The sequence below is a fragment of the Notechis scutatus genome, chromosome 13 (assembly GCF_049901735.1).
Source record: "Notechis scutatus isolate UNSWTSFEM ecotype Mainland chromosome 13, rNotScu1.2, whole genome shotgun sequence".
Lineage (NCBI taxonomy): Eukaryota > Metazoa > Chordata > Lepidosauria > Squamata > Elapidae > Notechis > Notechis scutatus.
This window is the reverse complement of record NC_142021.1, coordinates 12,304,923-12,322,067: the sequence shown is the minus strand read 5'-3', so window position 1 is coordinate 12,322,067 and position 17,145 is coordinate 12,304,923. Positions and strand designations below refer to the sequence as shown.

At 44.4% G+C, this 17,145-nt stretch overlaps 1 protein-coding gene across 4 annotated transcripts in view; it reads left to right on the top strand.

Moving 5' to 3' along the window:
- Window positions 1-17,145, top strand: part of SPECC1L (sperm antigen with calponin homology and coiled-coil domains 1 like) — a 48,040-nt gene that overhangs the window by 7,212 nt on the left and 23,683 nt on the right. For all 4 annotated transcript variants that reach the window (XM_087943026.1, XM_087943025.1, XM_087943024.1 and 1 more), the window contains exons 3-6: window positions 5,024-5,183; window positions 8,221-9,854; window positions 10,448-10,655; window positions 15,926-15,999. In XM_087943026.1, the coding sequence (XP_087799152.1) occupies window positions 5,024-5,183; window positions 8,221-9,854; window positions 10,448-10,655; window positions 15,926-15,999 (2,076 nt within the window). The remainder of the gene's footprint in view (window positions 1-5,023; window positions 5,184-8,220; window positions 9,855-10,447; window positions 10,656-15,925; window positions 16,000-17,145) is intronic.

Here is a 17,145-nt window from a genome sequence, read left to right as displayed (position 1 = left end):
AAATGATCTTCAAGGGCAGCCCCATGTTGAGGTCATTGCAGTAATCCAATTGGGAGGCGACTGTGGCATGAGCTTCATGGGCCAGAAAGTGGCACATTCGGTGCACCAGCCAAGCTGTGCAAAGGCACCTCCAGCCACGGCTGCCCCTCGCAGGAACCAGGAGGACCTTCAGGTTGCACACAGATTCTGACTGGGGAAATGCACCCCCAGGCAGAGCCAGAGGTGGGAAATCTCCCACGTGGGGGGGGGGGAGGAGGGAGACTTCAAACCACCGCTCTGCTGGCCAGAGTGGAGCCAAAGCTAATTTCATATCCCTCCCCTCACAGCCTGGGCCTTGGCAATGTTGCTTGGTCAGCCAGGAAAGGTACAACCGGGTATCAAATAGGATGTCAGGGTTCCAAATAACATTCCCATAGCAAACAGAACTCTGGGGCAGGTGGATTCCTCAAAGAATGATTTTATTAGATATGTCATATTGGCGTAGGCTGGTGAAATCCGGCTCTGACTATTCCTAATTAAAAGTAAAAGTTTTTCACTTTCTCAAACAGTCACATGGTCCAATCAGGATACTGTCCCGTTGCTAGGTGACTCCAGTCCCCTCCTTCCAAGCACCTGCAGGAATGTCCTTGGTTCCCGAGAGGAAGTATTTCGTTTTGACTACAACACCCCAACTATCTCTTATTCCCCCCTCCCTGTCCCTTTACTCCAGGGTGTCAGCGCTGAAGTCTCAAAATGACCTCAGTCAGGCCAGCTTCTGGGTTGACATAGGAATGGTAATAGCAGAATTGGAAGGGACCTTAGAGGTCTTCCAGTCCAACCCCGTTCAAAAAGGAAACCATATCTCATTTCAAAGTAAATGTGGTGAGGAAGTAGTGCCCCAAAACACCCCACACACATGGGCTTCAAGCGTGACCCCTCCTTGCCACCAGCACTGACTGGAACCAACCCTGAAGAAAGTAGATGAGGTGGGTACAGGGCCTCCCACTCTGGATCTCCTAAGGAAGGCTGGACAGATGCCACAATCAGTGATACTGAATGAGATCAAGGAGGACCAGGGTGGACGCCCTGTCTCTATCCTGAGCCTGCCCGAGGTTACCCACTGCAACCAGTGCCGTTCCAGTATTGTCACGGCTGGTTCCTGACTGAAAAGAATCCATATAACCTCTCGCTCTCAGGGACCTTTGGAGCTGTCAACCAACCACCTTCTCTAAAAAGGGAAGGTTGAAGAGGGTACAAAAAGGTTCAGCACTGGGCTTCAAGGCAGATGGGAGCATCCCCTCCCAGGAGACCTTGATCAACCAGGAGGAGCAGGGAACTGAAATATGGGTGGTTGAACTCACAGCCCCAAGAGCCCCGTTCAGTGCTCAGACCAACATCTGGGCAGGTAGGCTTGAACTCTTCCCGATAACTGGGCCAGGCTGTGCCTCAGGCAGTTGCAAAAGACCGGTCCAGTCAGATTCCAACTCTGAGCAACTTACCCAGCTGGTGGCGAGAATAGTTCTCAGCACAGCCCTGCAGGTATGTATCCCTGGGGCCTCTCCTTGCCCAGGAGGGACCGAGCTGCTCTGGCCACGGCTTCACATTTGCACGACAGGCATAGATGTCACGCCACCCAGGATTTGGTGTGCCTTATTTACTTTGTTGAATGGGGCTGCCAGCACTCAGGAATTCAGGCCTGCCTCTGTTTGAGTGATCATTAAAAATTCATGCATAGTAATTATAAGTCTGTGTTAGCAAATAATAACTAGGGTTTGAAGGCTTACGGTTTATTTACATGCCACTCGGTCTATTAAGAATGATGGGAGTTAATTAAAAGGATGGCATTATAATTCACATGCCTGTCATAGTTATTTGCTTACATTGTTCCCTGCCAAACTGACAAGTTTTAAGGAGGCTACCCTGACTTGGGAAAATATGGGAAGTAAAAGAATACCGTAGAAGCAGAAGTGATTTGAATAAGCTGCTTCATTGGGTAGAAAATAACTTTGTTTTCGCCCATTCCATTTTTTTCTCAACAAAAACTCTCTTTGCTTTACACTGGCGGAACCTGTTCAACTAGTTATGGGACTGTTCGTTTTTTTGATGCATGGCAGTTTGTGGGCACTGCAGAGGGAAATCATTACATCCATCTAAGGACGGAGCTTAATATTTCTTCTATGTTTAGAGCAGCTCAGCAATAAAATCAGTGCGAGCTTTCTGAGTTTTGAGTGCAGGTAATCCTTGAATTATGACCCTATGTTTAGCAAACATTCAAAGTTCCAGAGGCGCTAAAGAAATGGTGGGTAGAAACCCGTCCTTGGAGTTCCAGCTGTCCCAGAATCCCTGCAGCCGCATGATCACAATCTGGGCTCGCACTTATGACCGCTTGCAGCGGCCCATGATCATGTGATGGGCATTTGTGACTTTCACGGCTGACTTCCACAGAAAGCCAATGGGGAAGCCGGCAGGGAAGATCAGAAGTCCCTGGGGTAACCCTCCCCCCCTCCCCCCCAGCCACTCCCACAGCCCCCAGGCCTGCTCCCTCCCCCTCCTGGCATCAGCCTCCCCGCCCACCTGCTTGAGAGCCGCTGCGTTGGTTGTGGGAAGCAAGCCGGAAGCGGCCTAGGGAAACCACTCTGGGATTTCGTTTAATGGGGGCGACTGCAAGGATTGCCGTCACTAAGTGATGCAGTGGGGCTTAATTTCAATTGCTTAGCGATTGGATTCTGTCGCAAGCCGAGGACTTACCTATATATGTTTTCAAATTAGTTTTTTTCAGTATTATGCCTGGTATGTAATTACGTTTTTAAAAAATGTATTATTTTTTTTAATTTCCAGTATTGTATATCATGGTCCTTTCTCCTTCCCCTCCTCCGCCCTCTTCCCTTCTTCTCTTGATATGCCAGAGTTTGGTTTGTTCTCAATTTCAAAATGATTTTATTCGGCCTATTTTATCCTTTTTTGAAGTTTTGTCATTTCCAATAAATTAATGGTTTAACTGTATTTAGTTCTTTCGATGCTGTTTTTATGAATGTCTTAGTGGTGATTTATATCTATTATGGCCTTTTTTTTTCTGATTTGCAGCTTGCCCAGCTAGGATCCCTATAAGCTTTACGTGTCTCTGATATCCCTGGAGTTGTATTGATTTTTTGAAAAACGATCTGCATTTCTGCTGTGGGCTCCCTTGAAGTCCTGCAACCACCCTATCGTGACCTCACCCTCTGAAGGTGGGAGGAACTTCTCCCCGGCTGCATTTGGATGCCAAGAGGGTGACCTGTGCTGGTCACCATTTTCGGGGTGGATTTTTGCAGTCTGAATCATGAAGCTCTTTCTACAACTTGACCTATTTAGTTCCTTAATAGACTGTTCTTACCTACGCAGCATGCCTGCAATTAACCTACTTTTTAAAAAAAAAACTTTAAAAAAACCCACCAGATGTAGGAATGCAGATGGTGAGAAGGAATGCTTAATCTGGGAAGGTCTATTATAGATGAGAGTGGACTCTCCATAAAAAGGAGGGGACATTTCCTCTGTTGTGTTGCGGGGATATTTTTATTTTATTTTTTCGAGTCATCAGCCCTCCCTGTGCCTTTCTGCAATAGATAAATGGAAATGTTCTCACCTGATCATAACAAAAAACCAGACAAAAGATTTTCATAACCACTTTATGCAGATAAAAAGACAAAATCTAAAAAATTGCTAGCAGCTATAGATGCATTTTTTAAGTATGTGGGCTGGAAACAATGTTAAATCTTCTGTGAAACCTCTTTTCATTCTGACAATTTTTGTCCTAAATTCAAATGCAGATGCTAAAATACCCCCCCCCCTTTTTTTTTTTTACTTTGTCTTACTAGTCACTCTGTGAGAGAAATGGGCAGTTTCTAAATGTGATACATAAATAAATAAAATATAAATAAATAATATCAATCACATTGCATATTCCATTTTAACTCCTTGAGATGAATGATGAGGAACATTTTGTCAAATTGGATACGTAGTGGGGTTAGATCCACCTCAAGGACAGCCCTCTAAACTTTATTCATGGGTTGGAGATGCAGGAGGAGTCACTAGTATGGAAAGGCACAAACACTCCACAGAAATAAGAACGGCCTGGCATTATGAAGGCATTTTTGGCCATACGTGATGGCACCTTGGTAGCTGACGATGCCTCCAAGACTTCCTGTACAAATAGTCCTTCATTTATGACCACAGTAACCCCAAAATTTCCGCTGCTAAGCGAGAGAGATGTTAAGTGAGCCTTGCCCCATTTTACAACCATTTTTGCTATAATTGTTAAGTGAATCATGCAGTCATTAAGCGAATCTGGCTTCCCCCATTGACTTTGTTTTCGGAAGCAGGCTGGGAAGGCTACAAATAGTCATGTGACCCCAGGATAGGGCAGCTGTCATCAATACATGCTAGTTGCCAAGCATCCAAATTTTGATCATGTGGCCATGGGAGATAGCAATAGCCCTTAGACTTGTATACTGCTTCACAGCCCTCTCTACGGGGTTTACAGAGCCAGCATTTTGCCCCCAACAATCTGAGTCCTCATTTTACCCACCTCAGAAGGAGGGAAGGTTGAGTCAACCTTAAGCCTGGTGAGATTTGAACTGCCAAATTGCAAGCCGCCGGCAGTCAGCAGAAGTAGCCTGCAATACTGCACTCTCACCACTGCGCCACCCAGGTGGCCAGGATCGTGTGAAAACTGGTCATATGTCACTTTTTCCAGTGCTGCTGTAACAGTCACTAAACGAATCTTTAAGTCGAGGACTACCTGTATAGGGGTGAAATTCTGCTCAGTTGAACCTCTGAGGCATTGAAAAGTGCGCCATTCTTTCCCTTCAGGGAAGAGGATTCAACTGTGTTTTATATGCAGGAATGCTGGTTTAAAATGATTATTGTATTTTCATTCCAAATCTTTTACATTTATTTTCATGTATCATATGCCACCCATTAGAAATTTGACTCTTGGCATGCGTGCCTGTAGCTGAGCCTCCGACCAGGCACGCTTAGCACTTAACGCTTTATCCCTGTCCTGCAGACAAAGAGCAACGATGATCTTCTAGCTGGAATGGCCGGAGGGGTGAACGTCAGCAACGGTGTCAAGGGGGGCAAGAAGAGCGTTTCTACCTCAACAGCCCCTTCTGCTGCGGGAAGCACCGTCATGAATCCTGTGGAGAGTAAATCAAAGCCCACTGCAGGTACAGGTGCAAAGGTCTTTTCCTTAAGGCCACTGGGGCTCATCTAGCAAGGGACGTTGGCTGCCCGGTGCTATCCCAAAGGTGCTTTTTTTTTTTCAAGAGGCAACTGGACTTTCTGGTTTTTCTTCAAAGATTTTTCGCTTCTCGTCCAAGAAGCTTCTTCAGCTCTGACTGGATGGTGGGGAATGGAAGGGTTTATACTCCTTGCAGACAGCTGGACATTTGCATCCTTTTAGCAAGTTGTTAGGGCCACCTGGAGATTTATCAGTGTCATCAGGGTCTCCTGAATGGTGCAAATGGGTGCGGCGCCTTCTTGGAACTGCTGAAAGGACTGAGTTGTAGACTAGAGATAGATGACGTCCTATCCCTCCCCCTCTGTTGAGGGAGGGGCTGTTCAATTTGGACAGAGATGGCCTCTTTGACCCCTCTTTCACACCAGCGGTCCTCTCTGTCCCAAATCTGGACTTTGCTGTCTTCAAAAGAGCGGCCTTTGTCTTTTAAATGCAGCTGGACTGCTGAATCTAGTCCAGATGTGTTTGTTCTCCTATGTTGTGCCATGCGCTTATGAAGTGGTTGTTTTGTTTCCCCAGTGTACAGATCTGCACATGGCTCACTGCATTGTACTGCATGTACCACGTTGCTCAGTTTATGTGTGGGTGCTTTATCTTTGGGGTGGACAAGCCTCAGTGTATTCTTGGGTTTGAAGTGTGCATGCATGTCTGTTATGTTGGCTGAAGATCCTCCTGACAACGTTGCTTCGTTTATTGTTCTCTTCATTATTTGTTATGGGGGAGCTCCTGAAGAGTCTTTTTTGAGATTTGATGAAGGCCCACTTGAGATAGCCACACATTCTGAGGGCTTCCTTGATGTGTTTTCGTTCTTTTTCTTTCCCATCTTTGCTTAGTAGGCAGGCCTTCAGCTCGATGGTGTAGGCTTCTGATGACTCCCATTTTGTGCTCCAGTGGGTGGTGAGAATCAAAATGTAAATATTGATCTGTGTGGGTGGGTTTTCTGTAAACGTCAATGTTAAGGCTTCCGTCTTTCTTTCTTTTCTTTTTTTTTAAACAGTTTATTAGTTTTTACAATTAAAAACAACCAACGATACATACACAAATAAACGAGAGAAAAAAAGAAGGAAGAAAAGAAAGAAAAGATTGAAAAGAAAGAAAAAAGAAAGAAAAAGAAGGAAGAAAAGTTAAAAGCATTCTTATTTTTACAGTTTGCAAGATCTTTTTTTCATAGCCTTTGATTTATGTCATATACACACACCTATTCTATACATATATCGCTATCTCATTATTATAGGTTAATACTTTCCTCTTATGCCTTATGGTATATAATTTATCTTTGATCAATCCAATTGTACCAACAATTCCAACTATCATAATATAGTGAAGTGTCTTTGTTTTTTAGTGCCAAAGTCAGTTTGTCCATTTCTGCACATTTTGAAATTTTATCAGTAATCACTTCATCTGGTGGAATTTGATGTTGTTTCCAATATTGAGCGAAGGCTAATCTGGCTGCGGTTAAGATATGTATTGTTATGTATTTAGCTTTTTTGGAAATTTGTTTGTCAAAGATCCCTAGTAGGAAGGACTCTGGTTTATATTCGATCTGCTCTTTTGTAATTTCTTCCAACCAAGTTTTGATTTTCTTCCAGTAATTTTGGGTTTCTGTACATGTCCACCACATATGGAAAAAGGTTCCTTCTTTTTTCTTGCATTTCCAACAATACGGACTCATGTTGGGGCTTCCGTCTTTCTTAATGTGTACTGCACAGTCCAGGAAGTCTAGACTATTTTCCTTAACATCTTCCCACGTGAATTTGATGTATCTGTCCACAGAGTTGATATGTTTGGTGAGGGCTTCCAATTCCTGTGTTTTGATCTTGGCCCAAGTGTCGCCCATATACCAGTGAGGGGGTGGATTCCTGTGAAGGAGTCTAAGGCTTTGGTTTCTACCTCTTCTATGTTTGACCCTGATGACACAGATAAAAGTGACTCTGATGACACAGACAAATCTCCAGGTGACCTCAACGACCCTCTCAAAGGATGCAAATGACCAGCTGTCTACAAGGAGTATAAATCCTTCCATTCCCCATCATCCAGTCAGAGCTGAAGAAGCTTCTTGATGAGAAGCAAAACATCTTCAAAGACAAACTAGAAAGTCCAGTTGCCTCTTGGAAAAAGAACCTTTGGGATAAACCATGACTGAGAATCTCCATAGACACTGCACGGTGCTAATTCTCATTAACAGCTTAGCGGTGCTGAGTTGACCTTCTCTGGGCTCAGAACCTAAGCAGGCAGGGGAGACCACCATGTAATTTCAGTTTGACTAGATTGACAAGTTTTTTTAAAAATGGGAAAAGTCAATGGCCAATCATGCCATTACTCCTGAGAAATCTACATGGCTGGGTCTCAATGAAGTGAGTTCAGCTCAGCTCGAAGGGGCCTTGTTCACAGCCCTACTACTGTATATGACATGAATTCGTATTCAGTTACCCAGCATCATGAACGGATTACCTGCTTGTGCATTTGTTTTATTTTAAAATTAAGTTTACTGCTGACTATAACCGAACATGATATGTAAATTAGCAAACAGAGATTACTACTTAACTTTCCATGCCAGAACTACAAAATTATTTTGAATTCTGGTTTTGGTTTGGAGGAGGAGAAGTAAACAATAGTGCTTGCGAAAGGAAGATCTTGGTACAGATCATCGGTGCAACTGGAAAAATGAAGACCTCCATTTGATCATCTGGATATGAAACTTTCTCAGAGACTTATCAGGGACCTACTATGTTGTTGTTCCCCCTATTTGTAGTATATATATAGCTACTCAGCATTAACTTTTATGCCTTAATGTGGTATGATTATTTTTATTTTGTACGTTGCTACACACAATTGTTTTCAATCATTAACTTTTAAGTATGTGCATTAGAGTTTATAGGCACATATTCCTGAAAAAAAATACTTTACCTTTTTCAGAATTGTGTCTTTACTTACCGATTTTCTATTTTTTTTTTTAAACCACACAGGTATGAATTCTTCAGCTAAGCGTAGCACTTCATCTGGAAATAAGGAATCCAGCTCTTCTAGGGAAAGAATTCGTGACCGTTCGCGACCAACTCAAAGCAAAAAACTGCCCCTGACTGGTCAGACGAGCAGCGATGTCCTCCTTGCAAAACGTTCCCGCAGCCGTGCCAGTCAGGATTCCGATGTTCGCATGAGCAAGTCGAAGTCAGACAACCAGATCAGTGATAAATCTGTTCTAGAGGTGAAAGTGAAAGATCTCTTGATGCTAGCCAAAACGAAAGACGTGGAGATCCTCCACCTAAGGAATGAACTAAGGGAGATGCGTGCTCAGCTGGGCCTTCACGAAGACCCATTTGAGGGTGATGACAAATCTGAGGATAAAGAAACAATTGTGATCCACCAGCCGACGGATGTGGAATCCACACTGCTGCATTTGCAAGAGCAGAACTCTGCCATACGGGAGGAGCTGAATCAGCTGAAGAATGAAAACCGGATGTTAAAAGATAGATTAAACGCCTTGGGTTTCTCTCTAGAGCAAAGGTTGGATAATTCCGAAAAGCTGTTCGGCTACCAATCTCTGAGCCCAGAAATGACAACTGGGAGCCACAGCGACGGTGGAGGAACTGTTACTTCTTCGGTAGAAGGTTCTGCTCCTGGTTCCATGGAAGACCTCCTAAGCCAGGACGAGAATACCTTGATGGACAATCAGCACAGTAACTCCATGGACAACCTAGATAGTGAGTGCAGCGAAGTGTATCAGCCGCTCACTTCCAGTGACGATGCTCTGGATGCTCCCTCGTCTTCAGAGTCGGAAGGATTGCCAAGCATGGAGACCTCGAGGAAAGGGAGCAGTGGCAATGCCAGCGAAGTGTCCGTGGCTTGCTTGACGGAACGGATTCACCAGATGGAAGAGAATCAGCACAGCACCGCGGAAGAGCTCCAAGCAACGCTTCAGGAACTTGCAGATTTGCAGCAAATCACGCAGGAGTTGAACAGCGAGAACGAAAGGCTTGGAGAGGAAAAGGTCATCCTCATGGAATCTTTGTGCCAGCAAAGTGACAAGCTGGAACACTTCAGCCGACAAATCGAGTATTTCCGCTCTCTTTTAGACGAGCATCATATATCCTACGTTATTGATGAAGACATGAAAAGTGGGCGCTACATGGAGCTCGAGCAGCGTTTTATGGACCTGGCAGAGAATGCCCGCTTCGAAAGAGAGCAGCTTCTGGGTGTCCAGCAGCATCTGAGCAACACTTTGAAGATGGCCGAGCAAGACAATAAGGAAGCCCAAGAGATGATAGGGGCGTTGAAGGAACGGAATCACCACATGGAGCGAATTCTTGACTCGGAGCAGAAAAGCAAGGCCACTCTGGCGGCCACCTTGGACGAGTACAAAGCTACCGTCTCCAGTGACCAAATTGAGACGAACCGGTTAAAAGCGCAGCTGGAACACGAGAGGCAGAAAGTTGCTGAGCTCTATTCTATACACCAGTCGGGTGATAAGTCAGACATCCAGGACTTGCTAGAGAGCGTCCGGCTTGACAAAGAGAAAGCAGAGACATTAGCCGGCAACTTACAGGAAGAGCTTGCTCGGACACGTAACGATGCCAATCGTCTCCAGGATGCCATCGCAAAGGTAAAGGTCTGAAAGTGTAGCTGAATAGGAAGGCTTTCCCAGGTGTGTTGAAAGTGGGAGGCAGACAAATCACTTGGAAGCTTCTGGGAGCCACGTGCACGGCTTCCGGGACCTGTCCTTTGGTTCTCCCTTAAGTGCCTAGAGCTAGTGCTGAGCTGCTCAGCCCCCAGACAGATCCTACTCCAGACCCACTCTGTCCTTCAAGGTTAGGCCTCCCTTTATCTCAGAAGAATAAAGGTAGCAGTGCCGTCCTTACATTTCAGCTGTGAGCAGGTATACAAACATAGATGTGTCCAGTGGTGATGAGAGGGTTTTCAGTAGCCCGGATAAAAATTGGAACTAACCGTAGTTGAGTTTTCCACATCAGGGAGCGTACGTGATTGGTATGTCGTAGGCAGCAGTCTTCGACGTTGATAGGAAGCTAGTAACTCTTCACAGATTCAGTTATTTGCAATATCTAGCATGACAGCATAAAGGGAGACTTCAGCCGAGATGGCACTCTCCAAGTGTTCAACACAAATCTAATCCTGAATGCCAGGGTTGAAATCTGTTTGGAAGAAGCAATTACAGTCTGGTCATTTGTCTTAAACTAGATAGAAGATGAGTATAGAGCTTTCCGAGAAGAGGCCAAAAAACAAATTGAGGATCTGAACATGACCTTAGAGAAAATACGCACAGATTTGGAGGAAAAGGAAACAGAAAGGAGTGACATGAAAGAAACCATATTTGAACTGGAGGACGAAGTGGAGCAGCATCGAGCAGTGAAACTCCACGACAACCTCATCATCACTGACTTGGAGAGTAAGTAGCCTCTCGGCTTTCCCTGGGACTTTTGCAGTTGCGGGGCAGGGAGAAGGGTCAAGTTCTTACAACAATTAAATCACTGCAAGAACATCAAGAAAATGAATTCTTCCTTTCCTTAATGTCCTTGCAGTGCTTTAAATGTTAGCATTGTTATTTTCTAGTGGGAAAATAGATGTGTCCCCAGTTTGACTATGATGCCTGAATTTGAATTAGTTGGATTGTGAGAATGCGACATTTTCACAAACAGCTTTCTCTAAAGAAAAAGAGTTACTAGAGAGATGGTTGCTGATCTGGATTGGGAGGGCAGATCCATCTGCCCTATTCTTTGGCTGGATCTCTCCTTGGTCCAGATGAGATTGATTGTGGGAATTGTAGTTGTACAAATTGTAATTAATTTTTATTGCCTTTTTGGTTGATTTCATATGACTTTATCCATGCTTTAATCATTACATTTGTCCTGTAAAAATTATATTATCAACACTCTACTGTAAAATTGTAATTTAACCAAAAAAAAAAAAGAATGCATAAAATAATTAACTCACAGTGTTGTGAACTGGAAGGAAAATTGGAGGTTATAGATGATCCAGTCCAACTACCAGGGTAGGAATCCTTTAAATCACCCTTTCAAAAGAGAGCAAAATGGCTGTCATTTGAAAACTTCGGGGGGGGGGGGTAGCATAAGGCCAAGAAGGGGGCCTTGGAAGAGGATCTATCTCAATAGTTTGCTGCAACTTGATACAGAACTATTTACAAACAACTTTGCTTTTTTCCCTTTTTCTTAAAAAACCCCCCTGTTTTTTACAATATAGTGAGAATATAAAAGCAAGATGTATATAACCTACTTAAATTATCTAGGAGACTTCAAATAAATGCAGATCTTCTGGATGTCATATCTTCTAACCCATTCTGCTTTAAATATCAGGGTGCCATCGGAGAGAGACAGAGAGAGACAGAGAGAGAGAGAGACAGAGATCAAATCTGCAGATACATTAGATTTCATTTGTGAAAGGAATGTATCATAGATGCAAATAAAATAGAGATAGCACGGATGTTTATGAAATCAAAATGTTATAAATGTGGGGATTATTAACCTGCGCTTCGAATAGATGTAATACTCTGCTTCTTTTTGAAATATTAAAATAGAGTAAGGGAACGGATTTGAAAACAAATTTTAAGCGGCCTAAAGTTTTATCAACACGGGCCTCAATTATTTTAGTATGGCACTGTAGAAAATATTGTCTTGGGAGAGCTTTAGAGTTAAGATTAGAGGTTTAGAATTTACTTGGGGCAGCAGGATATGGAATGCAGGTAATTTGGGACAAAATGGATTATAAGCTTTTCAGTGGGAGGGGATGTGGGAAGCGAAGGGTAAAATCGGGACATTTGATATGGGTCAAAATGATGATAATTGGGGTTAGGGATGTAGAAGGGTGTGAGGGTGAAGGAAGATGGTGTAGAAGGGATGCCAGGCATTTCAGAGAAGCCATTTGGACACTAAAGGAACTCAGGAACCCTGGGCACTCCGTCCTCAGTGAGGCATCATGAGAGCTGGGCTTCAGGCCATTAGTTGAAGGACGACCTACGGCATGTGAGCTGCGGAGACAGCACGGCCAGCAAGCCTTCTTAGAATCTGCCCGGGAGAGTTGGGCATTGGTGTCCTGAGTGCTAGAAAAGTGGAAGGGAGAGAGAGTGTGGCTTTGAGCTTGCAGGGTCCAGCCTGAAATGAAACTGAGAGGCAGGGATGGATGGCCCAGAGTCTGGATAAGAAGACTACGGAGTGCTGATCAGTGATCTGGAGAGAGGTAGGTAGTCTTGGCTTGGCTGGGAAGAATATGACCGAGGCTTCCTGGGTTGTGCTCTCCAGGGGGTGCTGGAGAGGGTTGATGAGGGCACCTCCTGAGATGAAGGAAGGGGCCAGGAGGAGAGATCTGGTAGGGTTGGTGGGCACTTCCCAGCCTGAGATATTTGAGGAGGATCGGAGGGTTGATGAGGGCACCTCCTGAGATGAAGGAAGGGGCCAGGAGGAGAGATCTGGTAGGGTTGGTGGGCACTTCCCAGCCTGAGATATTTGAGGAGGATCGGAGAGAAACTTTAGTTTGACAGGCAGGCAAGGCAAGAAGGGTGGTTGGAAGGAATGCTTATTGTGTATGTAATTAACCAGCCTATTCTGGGGAAGTGACCACCCAAGGTGGCTAACACTGGTGCAATGAATGCAGCGCCTGAAACTAAGAGGGTGGGTCCGGTTCTCTCTGGGTTGTGTCAGCCTTGTGTGGGTGTCCAAACAACGAACACACCCAGATGAACTAATCCTACTTGATGGTAAGGTTACATTAACAGAACCCCACAAGTTCCCTTTCCTCTCTTTTTAGTCTCTGGGAAAGTAGGGAGGGTCCCTCCTAAAACGCTTCCCCGTCTGTGGGTTGAGCTACCTCTTATCAGGGCTGCAGGTCTTCCCCCTTGTCTCCCGAAGCTGATCCACAGACTGTTACAGGGCGGGGCTGAACTGAAACCCTAATGGGCTGGGGAAGATATGGCGGCAGGCGCAGGGTGGGCCATTCGCACTTCCTAAGCCGGCTGTCCTGGACCACCCAGACCCCCTACAGAACGAAGGACCTTCCTGCCTGTTGTTGTCTCTTGGCCTTGCCTCCTCTAGAAGCCGAGAGATCTGAACACAAGGGGGGGGGGATGCTCCTGGTGGGAAGGTCTCTCCGCCACAGGGTGACCTCTCTCCAGATGTCATGGCCCCGATTACCAGGAAGCTTCAGGGCCCCATTCCAAATCCCCCCGTGATCCGGACAGCCTTGTATAGCAGAGTGCTAGGTTCTCTCCCACAGGGTTGTTTAAACCTGCACAACGTTTCACTGACACCCAGATAGCTTGTTTTCCAAACGGGAGTCAGCCAAGCTAACCTAAGAAGGGCAGGACGCAGCCTGCCTCTGCAGCAGAGGCCCCCAAACTTGGCAACTTTAAGGCTTGTGGACTTCAACTCCCAGAATTCCTCAGCCAGCATAGTTGAAATTCACAAGTCTTAAAGTTGCCAGGTTTGGGGACCCCTGCTCTACAGAGCCATGCAGGTTAGAATACGCGTGGGATTGCACAGAGCAGCAGGCGAGGTGTTTACTGAGATATTTAAGGCAGAGCAAGTAATAAACGGAGAACAGCAGCTTCTGTTTAGAGAGCTACTATTCAACGGTCCTTGGTTCCCAGGACTCTGCCCACAACCTGGTATCTTCTGTTTCCTCGACATTCACCCTCCAGGCCACTTGAGGCTGGGCTGAAGGTTGCTTGTTTCTCAAGTCCCTGGGAAGGTAGCGAGGGCAGGAGTGGTCCAAACAGCATCCAGTATCATCAGGCAGCCCCCTGCCAGAGCTGCCCCTGCCCGTGCATTGAGAAGATCTTGGGGAGGCTTGTGAAGAGCCCTGCCTGAAGTGGGGGGGGGGGACAGGCCTTCTCTCTCATGTCCCCCCAGGTTTAGAATTGCCTCCCACCCACATCCATACCCCATTTTTAGCAGGCTTGAAAGATGGTTTCGTCCCAGTGGGCCTTCAGTTTATAGATTTAGTGGTACCCATCTTGGGCAGGACAGATACATTATTTGATTCGTTAGTCCTTTTATTCTTACAACTTGATACGGTTATTTTTGCTTTTTGATCATGTTTGTTATATTCTACCCATTACTTTCTGTTTTGAGGGATCTTTTAAAAATGGTATTACATAAATCTTATTTATTCCCACCCCCACCCCCCCCAATACTTCCAAACTCAGCATGCATTCTTAATGCATAAAATTAAAAGATCAACTTTACCTAAACCAGTCATTAAAATTATTTGTGTTAGGGGAAATTGCAGCTTAAAATATGCATTCAGAAAGAAAAAGCTGCATATAAGTAGAAAAGCATATCTTAAACTTTGGAAGGAGAATGCAGGTTCATACTTTTACAGCTTTTCAAGTGAAATGTAATATTTCCATTATATTGAATAATAAAATTTGAAAGTAGGTAGAGATTAAAGAATCCCAAATATAAAATTCAGTTCCCTTTTTCTAAATAAGAGATATCCTTAAATGGGACGAAGAGAATGTTTTTTTTAAAAAGGTGGAGTGTTTTACTTTCAGTAGAGTAAGTGGTTGAAAAAAAATTGTTCAGATGCAACCCAGCCAATCATGAGTGGATCATTATTTCCTTGTCTGTTTCTGTTTATCTGGTGCTATTTTCTACCACATTTGCCTCACTAATTTAGAAGTATTGTAGACAATCAAACAAAGCAATAAATTTGTAACCATTTGTTTTAAACCAGGTGGAATAATATCTAAAAGATGGATGTTGAAAATCTAACATTTTACAACTAAGCTGGTTACTGTATCTACACCAAGACTCTTCAAACTTGGCAAGTTTAAGACTTGTGGACTTCAACTCCCAGAATTCCCCAGCTAACATGACTGGAGGAGGAATTCTGGGAGTTGAAGTCCACAAGTGTTAAACTTGCCAAGTTTGAAGGCCCCTGATCTACAGGGTCTTGCATACCTCAGAGATTAAGGTGTAAAGGAAATAATTTTACAACCACTAATTAAAAAGGAAGGTAGCTATAGGAAGGTGTTTCCCAGATTGGGCCTTCGCTTTCTCCTTCAACTTCTCACTAGATGGCAGTCTTAGATTTTGAAAGCTGGTATCATAAGCTCGAAAGCCAGACTCTGAAAGACAGTGGCTAACCTGTCTTAATATAGCGGCTTTTGAGCAAAACTGCAGTACATGAGAAGTTAATCTGAAACAAACGTATGTTGTCCTTGAGACAAGCTAAGGAACTTACATTAAAATTCAGCAGGGTGCTTACGTGTTTGTGTAAAATTAGGGGTATGAGTTGAGTCCCAAGCGAGAGAAGGCGGCCTTAGGTGTAGGCCACCAATTTTGCTGTAGAGCAGGGGTGTCCAACCTTGGCAACTTTAAGACTTGTGGACTTCAACTCCCAGAATTCCTCAGCCAGCTTTGCTGGCTGAGGAATTCTGGGAGTTGAAGTCCACAAGTCTTAAAGTTGCCAAGGTTGGACACCCCTGCTGTAGAGTATACACTCTGTGGTGTTTAGGATACCAGTCTAGTCTACTTACCTCTCCCAAGACATCTTTATTATTTTTATACACGAAGGATACTTTTATATAACAGTTTTGCAGTCTATCCAGAGAACTTTGGGCGTTAGTCACATTCAAAATATAATAAATGCATTGAAATGTGTTCAGGCGTATTGTTAAATCCTATGCTGCTTTTTATTTGCTAGACACGGTTAAGAAGCTTCAGGATCAAAAGCATGACATGGAAAGAGAGATCAAGACCCTGCACAGGCGGCTGAGGGTAAGTCATCTTGTTTGTTGGGCTGAGGGAGGGAGGGAGGGAGAGACTGGCCCAAAGTCACCCAGTGGGCTTTCATGCACCGTCTCCCGTTTTCTAGCCTGATGCCTTAACCACCAGATTAGACCAAAACGGCTCCAGCTACCTTCTTATTCCTCTCCGTAAGGGTTTGCAAAGAATGCATGTCTCTTTTGCAGTTCTCTATTCATAGTTCATAAGGACCCACGTAGGTCATTAGATCCCTCCTTTGGGTGAGAATCCAGAGCTGAGGGGCGCTGGACGCCTGCTACAACCCCACCTGAGCACCTTCAGTGAAGGGAAGGTGCCGCCTCTCTTTGCTTCTCCATTCTGCTCTCAAACCTCTCCTACCGAAAGGGAGATCAGACCCACACAGAATACACACCCTGGAATGGGAACCTGCCCTGCCCTGGGCTTTTTGCTGCTTCAGCCTGTGCTGGATCATATTCAGGAACTGATCAACTACTGTCACAAGATCTTGCCACAATATTACTGTTAAATGAAAGATCCCTTACCCTGGATCTCTATCTTTCATTTCAACTTCCCATTGTTTCTGTTAGGGATATTGAAGCTGTCTTTTTGAATGTTGTTTCTGTGTTCTGGGATCACTATGCAATCTATGCATTGAATTTTACTCTGTTGCAGACTTGCTAAGCAGTCTTTCCACATCCTCATTCACGTTGCTAATATAAGGGCCTCAGACTTAATTTTGTACCACTCATCATTCCCTCCAGTTTGATAAGAACATTGGGAAGGGCTTGTCTGGTTTTGGAGCCAGCTCCAGAGCTACTTGATTGTCGTTCAGCCCACACTTGCTGACTTACGTGTCATGAGATATTTTGCCAAATAGTTCGCTATAATCAAGTGCATTTTAATCTATTGCATTTATGCTACTAAGAAATTTCCAGATCAAAAAATAAGATTAATCTGGAATGACTTATTTTTGAACATTTTCTTTTTTTGCTAATTCTTTTTATTCACCATCTTGTTTACAAAGTGTTTACCGATCAGAGTCTCATCCTAGAGTTCTTCAAGGTATCTGGCTTTCTGACTTTTTGAAGTTACGACATCCTTCCCCAGGGCTCCTTATGACCGGATTTGAAGTATAGGATTTTAAATTCATTCCCAATC